The following is a 15,756-nucleotide window of genomic DNA, read 5'->3' on the forward strand; positions in this document are numbered from 1 at the left end:
GGTTTCTCGCTAGAGGCCCTCGCCCCATATCCCTACCTGCCTGAGACCCAGCTGGTCCTCTCTGATTACCGAGGTTAGAATCCAGACCGGTGGGTTTCAGATCCTTTGTTAAGAGTCCCTGACCTCAAGCAAGTTCCTTCAGACTTCTGAGCCTCCGTTTTCTCCCCCAAAATTAATCTTGCAGACAGAGCGCTCAGGAGAGGTCCTGGGCCTAAGCATCTGGCCTGGCACCTTTAGGGTCCTGGGCGATGCCGTGCCTGTCACCTCTGTGCTAGCCTGACGGGCGTCATTCCCAGCCAGCATGACACCTGGGACTTGCAGCAACAGAAGCCAGCACTCATGTCAGGATATGCATGAGCACGCAGCCCTTTCCTGCCCCAGAGGCCACCCTGACCTCCGAATCGCTGAAAGGGTTCTGACTTTAGGCCCACTTCGAATCCCGAGCTCCCAGAGCTGCGCCTGGGCAGGTGATGGGACTTAGCCTCCGTGTCCGGCTATCCACAGGTTACCAAGATCTTCCAGAAAAAGAAGAACTCCGTGACCTACAGCTTCCGACAGTCCTTCTCCCTGTACGGCATGCAGGTCTTGCTCTTCGAAAACCAGTGTAAGTGTGTGCGGGGAGGGAGGGCCCGCCACAGCCAGGCCACAAGCATGTGGCCTGGAGTGCTCGTCCACGTGTGGCCACAGCGCCGTGGGGTGGGAGACGGCATCACAGCTCTCACCCTGTCGGCAGGAAGGACAGCGCTCCCAGTGATCTCCCCTCCTGCCTCGTTCCCCGAGGACAGAACCCCAGGGTAGCTCTCCGACGCGTGCTCTCAGGCCTGTGTCACCTGCGGACAGCAGCATATGGGCCAGGAGTGTGACAAACAGCAGTAAAGGGGAAGAATTTAGTGACATCGTCCATGGTGGTTGTCGCATTCACTTTTCGTGTTCTTTCCGAGATTTCGTAATTTAATTTCTTAGTTTAGAGCAGAGTGCATTTACATCAATAAAATGTTGCAGGGGAAAACCTCAAGTTAAACGGCATCGGTGATATGCCAACGGAAGTGAACGAGTAGATTGAGGTCATGCCTGAGGGGAGGTAGAGGAGCAGCTCTCAGCCCCGGGCTGAGAGCCTGGGTGCCGGCGCTACTCCTGCTCTTAGCAGCTCTGTGGCCCGGCTCACGTAACCTCTCTGGGCTCCATTCCCTCTGTCTATGAAATGGGCAGATAGCTCATAGATTTAGCTGAGTGCACGCACGTGAAGTATTTAGAACAGCTCCTGAAACGGGATTTATGCTTCGCTGCTGTTGGAAAGCCTCCTCTGGGTACGAGTGGGCTGCGGGGCCTCGGGACTTTGGCAGGGAGCGGACACTCCTGACTCCTGCGGATCTCGTCCTTCTCCATTACTCAAGCCCTTCCTTCTCCCTCTCTCCCTCTTCATCCTGTCCTTGCTGGAGGTCCCTCAACTGCAGGTTGAGCCAGGCCTCCTGAGATGGGGGGTAGGGACTGGGTCCTGCTGCCTGCACCTGTGGAGTGTTAGTTAGTGTTAGTTAGTGTTGAAGGCATCAGGGTCTCCAGCACCAGGGAAGCCCTCGTCCTCTCGGACAGGTCACCGAGCTACCATCTATCTGATCAGCTGTCCATCTGCAGGTTGAGAAAGTTCCAGGGACCTATGGCTGGGCCATCCCAAACCCGGGGCCTGAGGCTTGCCAGGATGCTGACCCTACCATCTCCCCCATCTCCTGCTCTGCCACATCCCAGGCCAGGAAGCCTGCCTTGCCCCAGTTGCCACCAGGCAGCCCCAGGGAGGATCCCACATCCTCCTGAGGAGCAGGCCCCCGCTTGGAAGGAGTGGCAGTGGCCATGATGCTCATAACAGTGGGCCCCACCAGACTGAATCCTCAGGCAGAAGCTGCCCCATGATCATTTTTAGATTCCCAGGGCTCAGCCCTCATCCCTGGGCACAAAGCTCTGGCAGGAGCCCCAGAGCTGATACTGACATTTCTACGGGACATGACTTCATACATACCATGAATCTCAGAGTGGTAGCCATGGGTCAGTCCCAGCTCAGTTATGTTATATTCCATTTATACATTTATTTTTTAATTTGTTGAGCTGAAATTGAAATCTTCGTATGGAACTTGTGGTTATTGTTGACTTCTCTTAAGAACTGGGATTTGGGGGGCGCCTGGGTGGCTCAGTGGGTTAAAGCCTCTGCCTTCGGCTCAGGTCATGATCCCAGGATCCTGGGATCGAGCCCCACATTGGGCTCTCTGCTCCACAGGGAGCCTGCTTCCTCCTCTCTGCCTAGTTGTGATTTCTCTCTGTCAAATAAATAAAATATTAAAAAAAAAAAAAAAAAGAACTGGGATTTGGCCTTGCTAGGCCCGCATTCCTGTGTGGTGGTCTTGGGCTGCATGCCCCTCTCCCCACTCACCCTGTCGCGCTGCGGTCTCGTGTGGTCTGCTTCCTACATTTAGGGAACATGTTTGGACCTGTAGGTGTTTGAGTTCCCAGCCTTGACCGAGGTCTGAGCAAGAGTGGGATTGGTATTTGAGCCAAGGGCCTGCAGACACCCACTGAGGAGAGAGGTGCTGCCAGGGGACCAAAGCCACAGGGACCCCATGAGCTCAGAAGTGGCACCAGGCAGGTCTGAGCAGAAAGATGCTGCCTTTGGCGTAGTGCCTTGAGCATAGAACGCCCATGATGCATGCAAGGGAACGAGGGTCTGGAGGCCATTTGGCAGAGAACAGAGCTCAGTGTACCCTGAGAATTGTCTGAGGTGACCAGATAAGACTCCCCACCCAGCACAGGACACTACCTCTCACCCCCCCTGGACTCCAGCCCTGGCCACTCTCTCAAGCTGCAGACAGTGACCAGGGACCTTGAATTGAAGGGTCCAGGCTCCACGACCTTCAGGCTGAGGAAGAATGGGGGCTCTGGCTTCTGCCTAGATCAGCCAGATCGGACCCTGACTTATTGATGGAACAACAGGGACCCAAGTCGGGAGATGGGGATTTCCTGGCAGTCCCTGTGGTCTGCTCTGCAGATGCTTTTCCATCCCGACTGGACACGTCTGCTGAAAGCCTGGCTCTCGGACTTCTTAGTATGTTCTTGACCGGGAGGGAGATTGCAGAGATCACACAGGGACCCATGGGTTCTTCTCCTCTCCTCCTCCTCTGCAGACTACCCCAATGGCATCCGGCTCACATCTGCTGTCCCTGGGGCAGACATCAAAGTGTTAATAAACTTCAATGCGCCCAATCCTCAAGACCGGAAGAAGTTCACGGATGACCTGCGGGAGTCCATTGCTGAAGTTCAGGAGATGGAGAAACACAGGATAGAGTGTAAGTTGCGGGCCCCCTGGAAAGGGACATCCGGCAGCCCCGGCTTTTCTGGGAGGTCTCCCCCGTCCTTCCCACAGCCCTACAACAGGGCAGCCCACCTGCCCGAGGCCAGAGGAGGTGGCATGGCGGGCAGGGAGGCAGAGAGCCGGGGCTTCAGCGGCCCAGGCCCATCCTTTTGGTGGGACCACATGGCGTGTCCCTCAAGGGCCTCTGTTCCCCGTCATCCCACAAGACCAACTTTCCCAGCGTTCCGGAGCTGAGCTCTCTACACTTCGGTGTGGTGATTATTTGTCTTCCACGTCAGGGCCCAACTGACCAATGCGGTCAGAGCCAAGCCCATCCCCTGGGTTCCAGCAAAGCTGATTATAATCCTTTCCTTTCCTGGCTCCAAGCCTCGGTCCCTAGAGACACCTGGCTATCTCCACCTTTGGCGCCCCCCTCCTGAGCCAGGCCGGGTTACCCCTTGGTTATCCTCAGACCAGGCCCGTCTCCTGTATGCCCTCAGGCCTGCAAAGTGACTGTCCTTCCTGCAGACCCCAAGGCCCGTGCCCCTCCTTTCTAGGGTTTCCTCCCAGCTCCCTTTTGTGAAAGGTGGCATTCATACCTTCTCTTTCCCAAGACAGCCCTGGGCCCTGACTTCTCCCCAGGGTGCGTTGCCACGCCTGCCCGGAGGGCCCTGGTCCCATGCCTGCCCCCGAGGCTGTCCCCTCTCACCGGTCCCTCGCCTCCTCTGTTTCAGCGGAGCTCGAGAAGCAGAAGGGCGTCGTGCGGCCCAGCATGTCCCAGTGCTCCAGCCTCAAGAAGGAGTCGGGCAATGGGACGCTGAGCCGGGCCTGCCTGGACGACAGCTACGCGGGCGGGGAGGGCCTCAAACGCAGCGCCCTCAGCAGCTCCCTGAGGGACCTCTCCGAAGCCGGTAAGAGCCGGGCCTGGCCCCCCTTCCTAGCCCAGCGCACGCAGGACTCAGACCGTGCCGCTGGGGCAAGCGTCTTGCGCGGGCAAGGGCCTGCGGTAGCGGCCAGTGGCGGCGGCAGGGTTCCAACCGAGCACTTCCCTGTGAACGTCCCCAAACCGTAGCAACACCTAACCATGCAGAACCGGCTCCCCTGGAAACAGGACCCACTGGTTAAGGCAGAACAGCCAGGAGGTTACCCCATTCTCCCTTTCTCCTTCTAGGGGTTTCGTTTGTCCTTTTATTTATTTTCCGGAAACTGCTCTCACACAGAGCGAGCCAGGCCCCGCTGATGGATGTGTCCCTTGTCCTCTGTGCTGCTGCGTCCCTGTGTTTTATGCTGATGAATGAAATGGAGTGAAGCCCTCTAAACTGCGTCTGGAGCCCCCCTCCCGCTGTCCATGGTCTTGCTCCCCTCACACAGGTCTCCCTTCCTGGGGAGCCCAGGCGCCCCCCATCCAGCCCCAAGGTGGTAGCCACGGCTGCCCCTGGGACATCAGGGAAGAGCCCTGGCAGACTGTGGTTTTCGTTGTTGTTTCTTTGTTTCTGTGTGTGTTTACTTGCTGCCAGCCTCTTAACACCCAAGCCAGCAGCATCTCTAAGCCTCCCAGAGATCCCAGGGTAGGGGTGTGCCTAGAGAGCCTCAGGGAGCTTCTGCTGGCAGCCCTCGCCCGGCCAGGTCCTCTGAGCTGAGGCCAGCCACCCGCGAACGTTGCTCCAGCCCTGCCTGGCCTGCATCGCTATCAGAGGAGCTGTGGGTGACAGGCCTCTCTCCCCACCCCCGTGTTTCCCAGTCTCCCCTGCCCCATCTAGCCAGGCAGCTTCTCCTGGGAGCCTGATTATAGGCCCTGACTTGTTGGAAGAGACCCTGTCAGGCCGAAATCAGCCCCCTCCCATCCCGAGGGCTCACCCAGCCTACCCTGCCTTGGGCACTACCTGGTGGCCGGCTCTGGGCCCCATGACAAAAGCCTGCCCGGGACCTCATCCCATCCCTGTCCCACCAGCAGTCCTGCCTTCCTGCGGCTTAGCCATTGCCCAGAAAGTTGGGTTGTTTTTTTTCTTTTTCTTTTTCCTTTTTTTTTTTTTTAAGTTGGACTTTTTTCCTTTGCTTTTTTTTTTTGTCTTGTCATATTTTTTTTTTCCATGGTAAAAATCAGAAATCCATTGCCAGCATGAGGGTTAACCCAGAGTTTCTCAACCCCAGCACCCTTGACATTTGGTGCTGTGGGGGGCCGTCCTGCGCTCTGAGGATGTTTAGCAGTGGCCTTGGCCTCTACCTACGGGAGTCCAGGCCTACCTCTCCCAGTCATAACAGTCAGTAATGCCTCCAGAAATTTCCAGGTGTCCTCTGGGGAGAGGGGGGCAAAAATTGCCCCTTGTTGGCAAAACTGCCCCTGGTTGAGAACCGCTGGTTTTCCCTATGGCTTGTTAAACCCAGCTCAACAATACCGGACTGCTCTGGGCCTCTGCAGGCTGGGGGCTGGAGCCTCTGTTTGAGTTTGTGCAGTGGATAAGCCCTGGCCTCTCTTGATCCCTGATGCAGTGCCTAGAGGGCTGAGGGGCCTTGTGCAGCCCCTCAAGTGACTGTGGCTCTGTTGAAACTGAGGCTCTCACCATGGCCGGGATGGCCCTCATGGCCAGCCAGCCACGTCTCTTCCAGCTCCTGGGCATCAGGGAGAGCTGCGTGCCCAGGCCCCTGGCCACGGGACAGACAGAGCTCTGAGGCTGGGCTACTTGCCGTTTATTGTTCCTGTTGCCACTGTCATTGAGGCATTCCGAACTAAGAAAACATTTAGGGATGGAGCATTCCCGTGAGATAATGAAAGAAATCCCCAGGGAAGAAAGCCCCCGCTACCCAGGAAGCCGGGAAGGCGAGGCATGGGGTGCCAGAGTGCTGGCGGCTGCCATGGCCCCAGACGAGGAATGGGCCACCTGAGATCTCCTGAGGGAGGCTGGCCAGGGTCGGCAGCCATCCCAGAAGATGCCGGGCTCCGCGGCTGAAGACAAGGAATTCCATACCCCGGACTGGGACTGGGTCAGGGTGCCGCCCTCCAGAGGCGGCATCCACCGCAGCCCTCAGCAAGATGAGCTCGTGGAGAAGAGGCAAGTGTCAGGGGCACCGCCTCCCCTCAGGCAAGCTAGCACTCCGCAGCTGGCGCGGCACCACTCCTGAGAGCAGCTGTGATCACACGTCATTCCAGGAGACGACACGCACACCTCAGATGGAGACCTTGGAGACCCAAGAGGCAGTTATAGCTTGACCCGCGAGGAGACCTCCAGGAGCCCCTGACATTCTGAGAGGTAGAGGGAGGGGCCTGAGCTGGGAGGCCCCGCCCAACACTCTCCACAGGGTCTTCCTTCGCCTGGGACCCCGTGCTCATTTCAGAGTCCTGCCAGCCTGAAATCAAGCACCTACGAGGACCAGGGACACAGGTGTGACTGGGCCTTAGCCCCTGGCCCAGATCAGTCAAGTCATGGTGGACACTCCCCGCCAAGTGCCCCACATCCTCCTGCCCCTTCCCGGTCAAGCTACTCAACACCAGTCTCTAGGAAGAGGCTGTCTCCCAGAGGCCATAGGACCCACTTGCCCCTGTCATTGCTCCCGGGCTTAGCTGGAGACCTGCCATGTCCTGTACCAAGGCAGCCCTCCCAGGGGAGAGCTGGTGGCTCCTGGCGGCCAGTGTCCAAAGCAGCACCGGCTCAGCCTCCAGCATCGTTAAGGGCCGTGGGGTGAGACCCTGGGTCGAGAGCCCTCGCTGTACCCTGTGCTGACACTGAGAAGCAGGGGAAGGATGTGCAGAGCCATGCTGGGGGCGCCTTCCGGATATGGTTCCTGATGCTGGCCCTGGTTGGCCTGGCAGGGCCTAATCTGGCTCTAGGAGAGCCACCAGGTGGGGCAGGGCTCACCATGGCCTGCTGTAAGATCCCAAGAGAGAGGGAGGGTACCTGGAGTTTGGAGTGCAGGTGAGGGATAGTGTGGGTGCAGGGGCGAGAGCCACTGTCCTGGCACATGGTGCCTCCGTGAGTACATGGGGTGTTCTGTGTGCACTCCCCTGGACCCGGATCTAAAGTGAGCAGGCGTCTGTGGGGTGTGCCTATGAGTAAGGGGCTCTGGGACTGGACTGCCGAGAGCTCCTGTAAGGATACCCCACACCTCGTGCCGATTCAGAAGTTGAAAAGGTGAATTCTAAGAAACTTAACATCACACAAAGACATCCAAGATAAAACTGTCCTGAAGCCTGGCCCACCAGGGGCGGGAGAAGGAAGAAGAGGAGGGTTTTGCGCTACTTCTGACCAGATACCGTATGGAGCCCTCAAACCTAGCTCCAGACCCAGCCTGAGTCCCACTGGGAGAAGCAGGCCAACCGGAAGACATTTTCTGGGCACCGGCAGGAGGGTCGGGGGTGGACTGGCCTTCCTCTGTCCCCGGTTTTCAGTCAGGGAAGCCCTCTAGGCTTAGAGTGGCCAGAGAGCTGACTTTAAAATCCCAAAGACAGCAGAGACCTGACTCTCAGCATTTCTGCATGGTGCCATGATACCCTGAGTGTCTGATGCTCATGTCCGGCCACTCGGAAGCAAGGGCATGCCCATTTCACAGATGCAGAAACCAAGGTAAAAAACCAAAGGAGCGCCAGGTGGAATCACCTCTCCAGCCAAAGGGCTTCCTCCTGCTCCATGTCTCTGGACTGCCGTGTTGAGACAAAAAGCAGGAAGGGAAGAAAGTCTGCCCCTCTTCTCACACCAGCCAGAGGATGAGTATACGTGACCTTCATCTTTCTTCCACCTAGGAACAAGGGCCAGGTCCTATTTGGTTCTCCCTGGTCCTCAGAAACCGGTAGAAAACCCTCTTGCCCTAATCTTCTATGTGGCCCTGTCCTGAGTGAGCTCTGAGGCTCTCTGAGAGAGCCTCAGAGCTCACTCCCAGAGTCAAGCAATCTCCCAGCTGGAACTCAGGTTTGGGGGTTGGCTGGCAAAGCAAAGGGACTGGATGTGCCCCGAGTCTGCTGTTGTGGGCCCAAGATCAAGGTTGTATCCCAGGCTCGGTCCAGTACACTTGGATGCCACAGACCCACAGACGCATTCTCTCCACCCAGCACATGGCTAGGGTGTGGGCCACAGAAAAGCAGGTAGCAATCTTTCCATCTTCCAGGCTCCTAGGCTCGGCCTGGGTTCAGCTTAGAAGGCAGCATGGCCAAGCTTCCCAGCCCCAGAGGTGGACAGGCAGACCTGAGTGTGAATCCTGCTCACGGGAATTGTGCCAACCAGAGCATCGTCTCCTCCTTGGCACGGATGCCTGACCTGCATGGCCCTGGGGCTTGACAGAGAACAAACATGCTTGGCTCATGGCCAGGTCTGCACAGATGGAAGCCTATAGAACGTCAAGTGGGAGGCCCTTCTCTGTTCCTTCCTGAGAGCCTGTTGGAGACCAGACCCCAAAGCTTGGGCACCCAACCATTCCTGCCAACCTCAGCGTCCTGCAGAAATCCATGGAGACGGCCTCCGAAGGGACTGGGGAGGCCAGGGTGAGCCCTGGGCCTCCAGAACCAAGGAGGAGGAGACCCAGCCTTCCTCGGACATAGCCAACATGTATTAAGTGCCTGCTATGCACCCTGTGCTGGGGATATTTAAAGCCGTTGGCAGGGAGCACTCACAGCTGAGAGAATGCTTTGTAGTATCCTGGGGTTTGGGTGGGGGGGGTTGCTCGCAGACGGGAAGCACGACCCTGGGCCCTCCCAGCAGCCCTGCCCCTGTCTCCTGCCCCTGGCCAGGGCACTGCACAAACCAAACAACAGACTCCAGAGGCACGGGCACCTTTGAGCTTCCCAGGAGGAAAAGACAGGACGCCAAGCATAGTTTCCTCCTAACCATCAGCCCACCCTGCCTGCGAGGTGGGGGGATGTATATGTATGTACGAATATGCATATACATGCGTGTATGAAATCCACGCCAAGTCATGGCTATGCAGGACCACGTTTTGTTTGCTTTGAGCCATCACAGAAGCTGCCCCTGTCCGGTCGTCCCCTCCTGGCAGGCGGCTAGGGTCCCAGCTGCGCGCGTGCCTCGGGCCACCTGGAGGCACCCCCTGCCCCCCGCGAACTGCCAGTCTAGCAGAAGGGGCATGAAGTTGGGGCTGGTTGGAAAAACATTTCCTTTTTTTCTTTAAACACCCACGCACCCACCCACCCCCCCTTTTTTTTTTAACTCGTTACTGCCCTGCCGCCAGCTTCCCGGCAGAGCCCGTCCTCCGACCCTCACCCTGGCCGGCGGCGGCGCTGGCGGCAGCGGCGGTGGTGGCGGCGGCGGCAGCTCAGGGCCAGGCAGGCGGCGGCCCGGCCTCGTGTCCGTGTCTAACCTCTGGTATTGCATGTTCTGGGCAGGGAAGCGAGGGCGTCGCAGCAGTGCGGGATCGCTAGAGAGCAATGTGGAAGTAAGTAGGAAGCGCCGCCGTCCAGCTGGTGTCGTGTTGCCTCCCCAATCCTTGGTTTATATCTGTTGTCTCTTTTTTTTTCTGTTTTCGTTTTGTTTTGCTTTGCTCTTCCTTCCCCCTACTGCACAGAGGCGCAGACACGCCCGCCCCCACCCCCTGCCTGCCTCAGCCCCAGTGCATGCCAGCTTCTCCCGCCTAGAATCGCCCGTGCCTCTCACCGCTTGTTTGGGCTGGACCCGTGGGGGGTGGTTCTGGATTCGGTGTTTTAGTTCCCGCTTAACCCTGTCCCCAGTGGCTCCGAGCATGGTTAACATCCCAGCTTCCCGGCACTCCCCCCTCGGGGTCCCCGCCTGCCGGCACTGTTCCTTGGAGGGGAGGCACCGCCACCAGGCGCCCACGCACCCTCCAGCCACGCTGCCCTGGGGGGAGGTTTGCCGGTCTCTTGACTTCCATGCTCCGCCATCCCCATCGCTTCCTTCCTGGAGTTTCGATTGCTGTGTGTCTGCAGTCAGGGCACCATGGACTTGGCTTAGCTAGCTCGAGGGAGGAGAGCCGTGAGAGCAAGAAAAATTCCGTGTGGATTTCATGAGATTTCATTCATCTTCCAACCATCTCTATATTACTGTTCACATCTTAACCTCAGCTTGCAGACCTTTTTGTTTCCTTCTTTTTCCTTGTTTGGTTTGCAGTAGGTAGCTGCAGTGAAATGCCTAGGCAGCCCCCCCCCCACCCAGAACAAGGGTCCCCGAGCCCCCTCCTATCCCTACCACCAGCTTCCCAGAAACCTCGGGGCCCACACAGGCAGAAAAGTTGGCCCTTGCGCCTGTGAAGAGGACCCAGGAGAGTGTAGGATGCAGTTTCAGCAGGAACGGGGTCCTTCATGCACACCAGCCCACCCCACTCCACTCCGCACATGCTGCTCACAGGCACCCCAGGCCAGTCGTTCCGATCCACAAGTTCAGGCCGCCTTCCGCGTCAGGACGGGAGCAGAAGTCACACTTGTGCTGCTGCTGCTGCTTTGACCAGACGGGAGGAGGGTCCCTCCTGCCCGGCCCTCCCCACGTCTCCCAGTGGGAGGCCGCTTCTGAGTTCCTGCCGGCCCCCCAGTAGTAGCATGAGCCGAGGTGACGTTCACGCAGCCTCACCCAGCCCTGCCCTCTGCAACCAGTGAGTTGAACTAAGGCCTAGCAGTCAGTGGGTGGACTTTTTACATTACAAAAAAAGAAAAAGAAAAAAAAATCATTCTGACCTAAGTGCTTTAAGATCTTTTAATTTTGATTTCTATGAATTTCCTTTTTAGGGGTCCATCATTAGCAGTCCTCACATGCGCCGGAGACCTACATCAACACGAGAGTGTCCATCTCGCCCACACCAGACTATGCCTAACTCATCCTCCCTCCTGGGCTCCTTATTTGGGAGTAAGAGAGGGAAGCCCCCTCCCCAGGCCCACCCGCCCTCAGCCCCTCCCCAGCCGCCGCCCCACCCACCGGGCCTGCCCCACCCGCCGCACACCGTGGTGGCCAGCCATCACCAGGGGCCCGTCGAGGGCCCGCCGCCAGCCTCGGTGCACGGGCACCACAGCCAGTACTGCCACATGCAGCAGAACCCGCCCCCCTACCACCACCACCACCACTACCACCCCCCCCAGCACATCCAGCATGCACACCAGTACCACCACGGCCCCCACGGGGGGCACCCGCCCTATGGGGCCCATGTGCACAGCCACCCACCGCTGCCCTCGGCCCATGCCGGCCACCCGGGCCACCCGGGCCATGCAGTGCACCACCACGGGCAGCCCCCCGCCCCGCCGCCCCCTACTAGCAGCAAGGCCAAACCCAGCGGCATCAGCACAATTGTGTAGACAGCCTGGGACGGGGTCCCAGACTCCGCGGAACAAGTGCACACCACACAGTCACGCCCAAGGGCGGTCCGCCTCAGACCAGACCCAGGGCCCTTCTCTTTCCACCTCCTCCCCCCCACCCCCCACCCCACTCCCCGTGGCCTGGATGGAGCCCCCCGAGCCCACGGGGCTTGCGCTGTAGGGAACAGAACTCCCGATCGCACTTAGCGTGGGCGTCCCAGGTTCCATCCACTTCGACCCCAGGGGTGGGCCTCGGCCACTATCAGCCTTGAAACCGGGGCCACCGGCCACATAGATGTCGAAATGCCCCCCCACCCCAAAGCAGCACTCAGCTCTGCTCCCTAATTATACACACATATGAAAACCCAGCCTAGGAAAAGAAGAAACGAGACACAAAAACCAGAGACAGAACAAAACAAAACAAAAAAACCCAAACTTGCTGCATTTATTGCTCTTTTATTGACAATGGGCAAAAAATTAAGTAGACCTGATATGGTTGATGAAAATAACGTAAGTAAACTTTATATAATATAAATATATAAATATATAAATATATATATATATATACTGTATAGGTAGTATTTGTGTGTGAAAGGAAACGTCTCAGTCCACAAAATTAGCAATATAGACTTTATGAGGAGCTCCACTTACCTGATAGGAAGACAGTACCTTACATGAATGTGTGAGAGAGAGTAAACCAAAAACGTAAATGCTAGGAACAAATTCAGATACTTCCATATTTTCATAAAAAGAAGAGAAGTCCCTCCAGGACTGGCTAAAATCTTTACGCAATCATTACTAACTGTGCCAAGTAACATAGCATCTAACTGTTTAAAAAGTCCAATATTGCTTTGTATAAATCCTTATTTTATTAACAGAAAACTATCCTAAGTACTCAGTATTATAACTGCTCTGTTATTTCAGGTAAGCAAATAGATAAAAATGCAGTAAATCTACAGTAGCAACTTGGGACAACTAGTTAGAAACTGGTTGTTCGAGAATATTGGTGACACAGATTCTTAGACACTTTAATGGCTGCGATAACTGTGAATTCCCATGATCCATATTTCTTTTGTATGCATATGATTTAATGCACACTCATTCAGAGCCCTCCGAGGGGGGGGCACCCATCCACGGCAGAAGTGTTCATCTCCAACATGAAAACGGCCAGCTCCCATCCTCGTCTCCCCAACACCATAACTTACTCATCCTGTCTCCAAACCGCAACAGGCACCAGCCCCCGAGCGAGTTTCTGCCAGGAACCGCTCAGAGCGAGCCCGAAGGCTGATTCTAGCATGTAGCAACCCAGGGCGGTGTGTGTGTTTCCCATTTTGTTTTCTGAGTGGTAGCCGTGATCATCGTGATTCCATGTGGCCGTGTGCTAGCACAACCCCCCCGTGTCATCACCGTGGCCCCCCACCCTGACCCCGGCCGACAAGTGCCAGCCCTCGCCAGCGACGCCCTCCCCCCTGCTGCCTTCTCATGGTCCAGTTAGCTGCCAGGGCATCACATGACTCAGCTGTGCTCTTGTCGCTTCCGTGTTGTGGTGACACCATCCGCTCCTTCGGGGCCGGGCGCCACACGCGTCCGGTTCTGTGACTGAGTCACCCACGGGCCATACTTTGTAGTTTCAGCCTTTCGAGCCACTGCAGCCGCCAGTGCTGTGCTCCTAAGCCGTGGGACCCGAGGACTGCCCCACGGCCCCTGCCCCGGTGGAGAGCCCTTTCAGAAAGGGCGAAGCTAGTGCGGGACTCTGCGGGCCCCGGGCTCCGGGCTCCGCGCTCCGTGGATGGCGTGGCGTGTCGTGGCCAGACGGCAGGACGACCAAGGGGAGCTCACCCGGCGGGCCGGCCGGGGCGGGGGGGAGGGGTGGTGCGGGGTCCTGCCCATTTCCTTCCCGACCCACCCCTTTGTCATATCATCGGGGTCACCATACCAGCAAATCTGCAAACCAAGCACTTTGTTAATCTCCACAGAGAGCAAATACAGCAATCTAGAGTTTAGCCTTTTTTTCTTTTCTTTTTTTTTTTTTTTTTTGGAAGTGTGACTTTAACCTGCCCACCTTTATCTTCCCATCAGTGTCCTGTTTCTCTCCCGGGCCTCTGCCTCTAAGGAGAGAAGTAAACAGCACGGGTGTGTCTGATTTGGTCCAGGCCAGGCTGGTGGGAGGCTCCCCGCTCCCGCTCGCCCCTAAATTCTTGGGTTTTCCTGCAGAGTCAGGCTCCCCAAGGCATTCTCTGTCTTGCAGTTTAAAGGATGTTGTTCTGACCAGGAAAAGTCGAATTGTACCGCATGCCACCCGGCGCCAGTCCTGCAAGGCCACACTCTATGTGTTGTGTATTTGCAAACTATATCAGTGTTACTGTTGACAAATAGTTGAAGTAAAGTGATAACATATGAAATATGTCGGCTTTTCTTCACCCTCTGTACCAATAGTAAAGTCTAACTGTAAACTCGAGGTTGTTCCAGAAAAGATACAGGCTGTTTGGCACCAGAGTGCCCTTTTCGAAGGGATGACCACGAATGAAAAAGAAGAGAGGACAAAGCCAATGGCGGGGGAGGAGGGGGTGAGGGTGGTGTGCTCTGTCCATCGCCGTCCTTCGTGCTCCACGGGCCATTCAGAACCCCCACCTCCAGAGCTACCATCCATGTGTCCTGAAGCTTTGTTGGGGCGTCCCAGGGCCGGATCTAGCAAAAGGGCACTTCCAGAATGAATTCCGTTTCTCCCCGTGTTTCCGACTGGACACAGTGTGTTGGGCTCAAGTCAGTGGGTTTCCTCACTCTTTGTGTTATCTTTACAAACTTACTGTGGGAGATGCTTCCAGAGGGTACATTGTTCTATTAAGGAGGCTGGAGCCACGCTGCCAAGACTTGTTTGGGCAGCAAAAGCCTCTGACAAACTGCTGGACCCCCCCCCCAACCCGCCCCCGCCATCCCCAGTGTTGCTTTCATGGGACAGTTCCTTCTAGACATGGCCCTCCACAGAGTCGCAGGTGTGGGGGCCTCTCGTCCACCCCACCCCACCCCGGGATAGGCTGCAGGATGTGTGTGTCATCCCTCGCCACTGTCAGGACACCCTTGGGACATTTTTCTCAAGTTGCACAAATCGTTGCAATTGAACAGTCCTTTGGGCAGGAGCAGGAGACCCTAGCAGAAGTGGCTGAAGATCTTTTCTGGGACAACAATCAAGTCATGTCTTTGTATTTTTTTTTAAGTTTATGAATGAATTGTACAACAATGTAAAAATAAAGTTCATCCTAATATGTGCACATCTCGCTTAAAAATGTCTTCAGTCATCCAGTGTAGAGCGATTTTTCCATCCCCGCGCCGCATGCAGCAGAAGCCTCTTGTGTTTCTCTAAAACGAGCTGAAAAGAGACAGTCAGCAGATACTTAAACATGACCCTAGGTGTTGACTCAGCATTCCGTATGAAGCTGTGTCTCTACAGGTAAGCATGCCTCTTACAGTTTTCGTTGTAAAATACCATCACCCTTTCTGCCCGGGAAAGGAGTAATTCTGTAAAGTGTCTTCAATCACAACCATAATCAAGGAAACAAATCCGGTGTGAAGTGGGGGTGGCGAAAAGGGACAGGCGGGAGGAGCTGTGTACCCCTTACCCGGCGGGCACGCCCATTAGCCTACCTGCGGCCACATCAAGGTCCCATGCAGGACCCGTCTCCTCCTGGGAACTGTCGTTCACCTTCTAGTTGTTTTAAACGCTTAGCATCAGGTCTCGAACGCGGACGGCTCAGAGACTTCGAGAGACAGACACACCGCTCCCACGAGGCCCAGCGCCTGCTGCGTAACTTGGGGCAGGAAAGGATTGCCTTTGTTTCAATATGCATTCTGTTTGTGAGTAGTAGCAGACTCTATTGATGTAAAACCATAGCTGTGATCATGTGGAGAAATCGAATAAATCCTTTAAAACTCTCGGGTTTTTCCTTTTTCTGAAAAGCCTAGCTGTTTCTCTTTCGAGCAGACACAGCTCTCCAGCTGAGCCTCGGCCCCGTCCTTGTCAAGACTGCTGGCGGCAGTAGCTCTCTGGAAGACCCGGGACTGACTTTAATCGAGGGTGTGAGATAAAGGTGTGCGCCGCGGCGTAGGCACGGATGGAACTTTCCAAAGGGATTTATAATTTCCAACCACTTTCCACGCATTTGGTAGATCTATTGAGTTAGAGAGGAGC

General features: G+C 56.3%; 1 protein-coding gene across 7 annotated transcripts in view; it reads left to right on the forward strand.

Moving 5' to 3' along the window:
* IQSEC1 (IQ motif and Sec7 domain ArfGEF 1) overlaps window positions 1-15,500 on the forward strand; it is a 377,460-nt gene extending 361,960 nt beyond the window's left edge. For 4 of the 7 annotated variants that reach the window (XM_045990563.1, XM_045990566.1, XM_045990564.1 and 1 more), the window contains 5 exons: window positions 505-604; window positions 3,168-3,329; window positions 4,069-4,245; window positions 9,660-9,709; window positions 11,010-15,500. In XM_045990563.1, coding sequence (XP_045846519.1) covers window positions 505-604; window positions 3,168-3,329; window positions 4,069-4,245; window positions 9,660-9,709; window positions 11,010-11,570 — 1,050 coding nt within the window. In that variant the 3' untranslated portion in view covers window positions 11,571-15,500. The remainder of the gene's footprint in view (window positions 1-504; window positions 605-3,167; window positions 3,330-4,068; window positions 4,246-9,659; window positions 9,710-11,009) is intronic. The other 3 variants (XM_045990567.1, XM_045990568.1, XM_045990569.1) reach the window with 2 other exon arrangements.
* The last annotated feature ends 256 nt before the right edge of the window (window positions 15,501-15,756 follow it).

Source organism: Meles meles, chromosome 20 (assembly GCF_922984935.1).
Source record: "Meles meles chromosome 20, mMelMel3.1 paternal haplotype, whole genome shotgun sequence".
Classification (NCBI taxonomy): Eukaryota; Metazoa; Chordata; class Mammalia; order Carnivora; family Mustelidae; genus Meles; species Meles meles.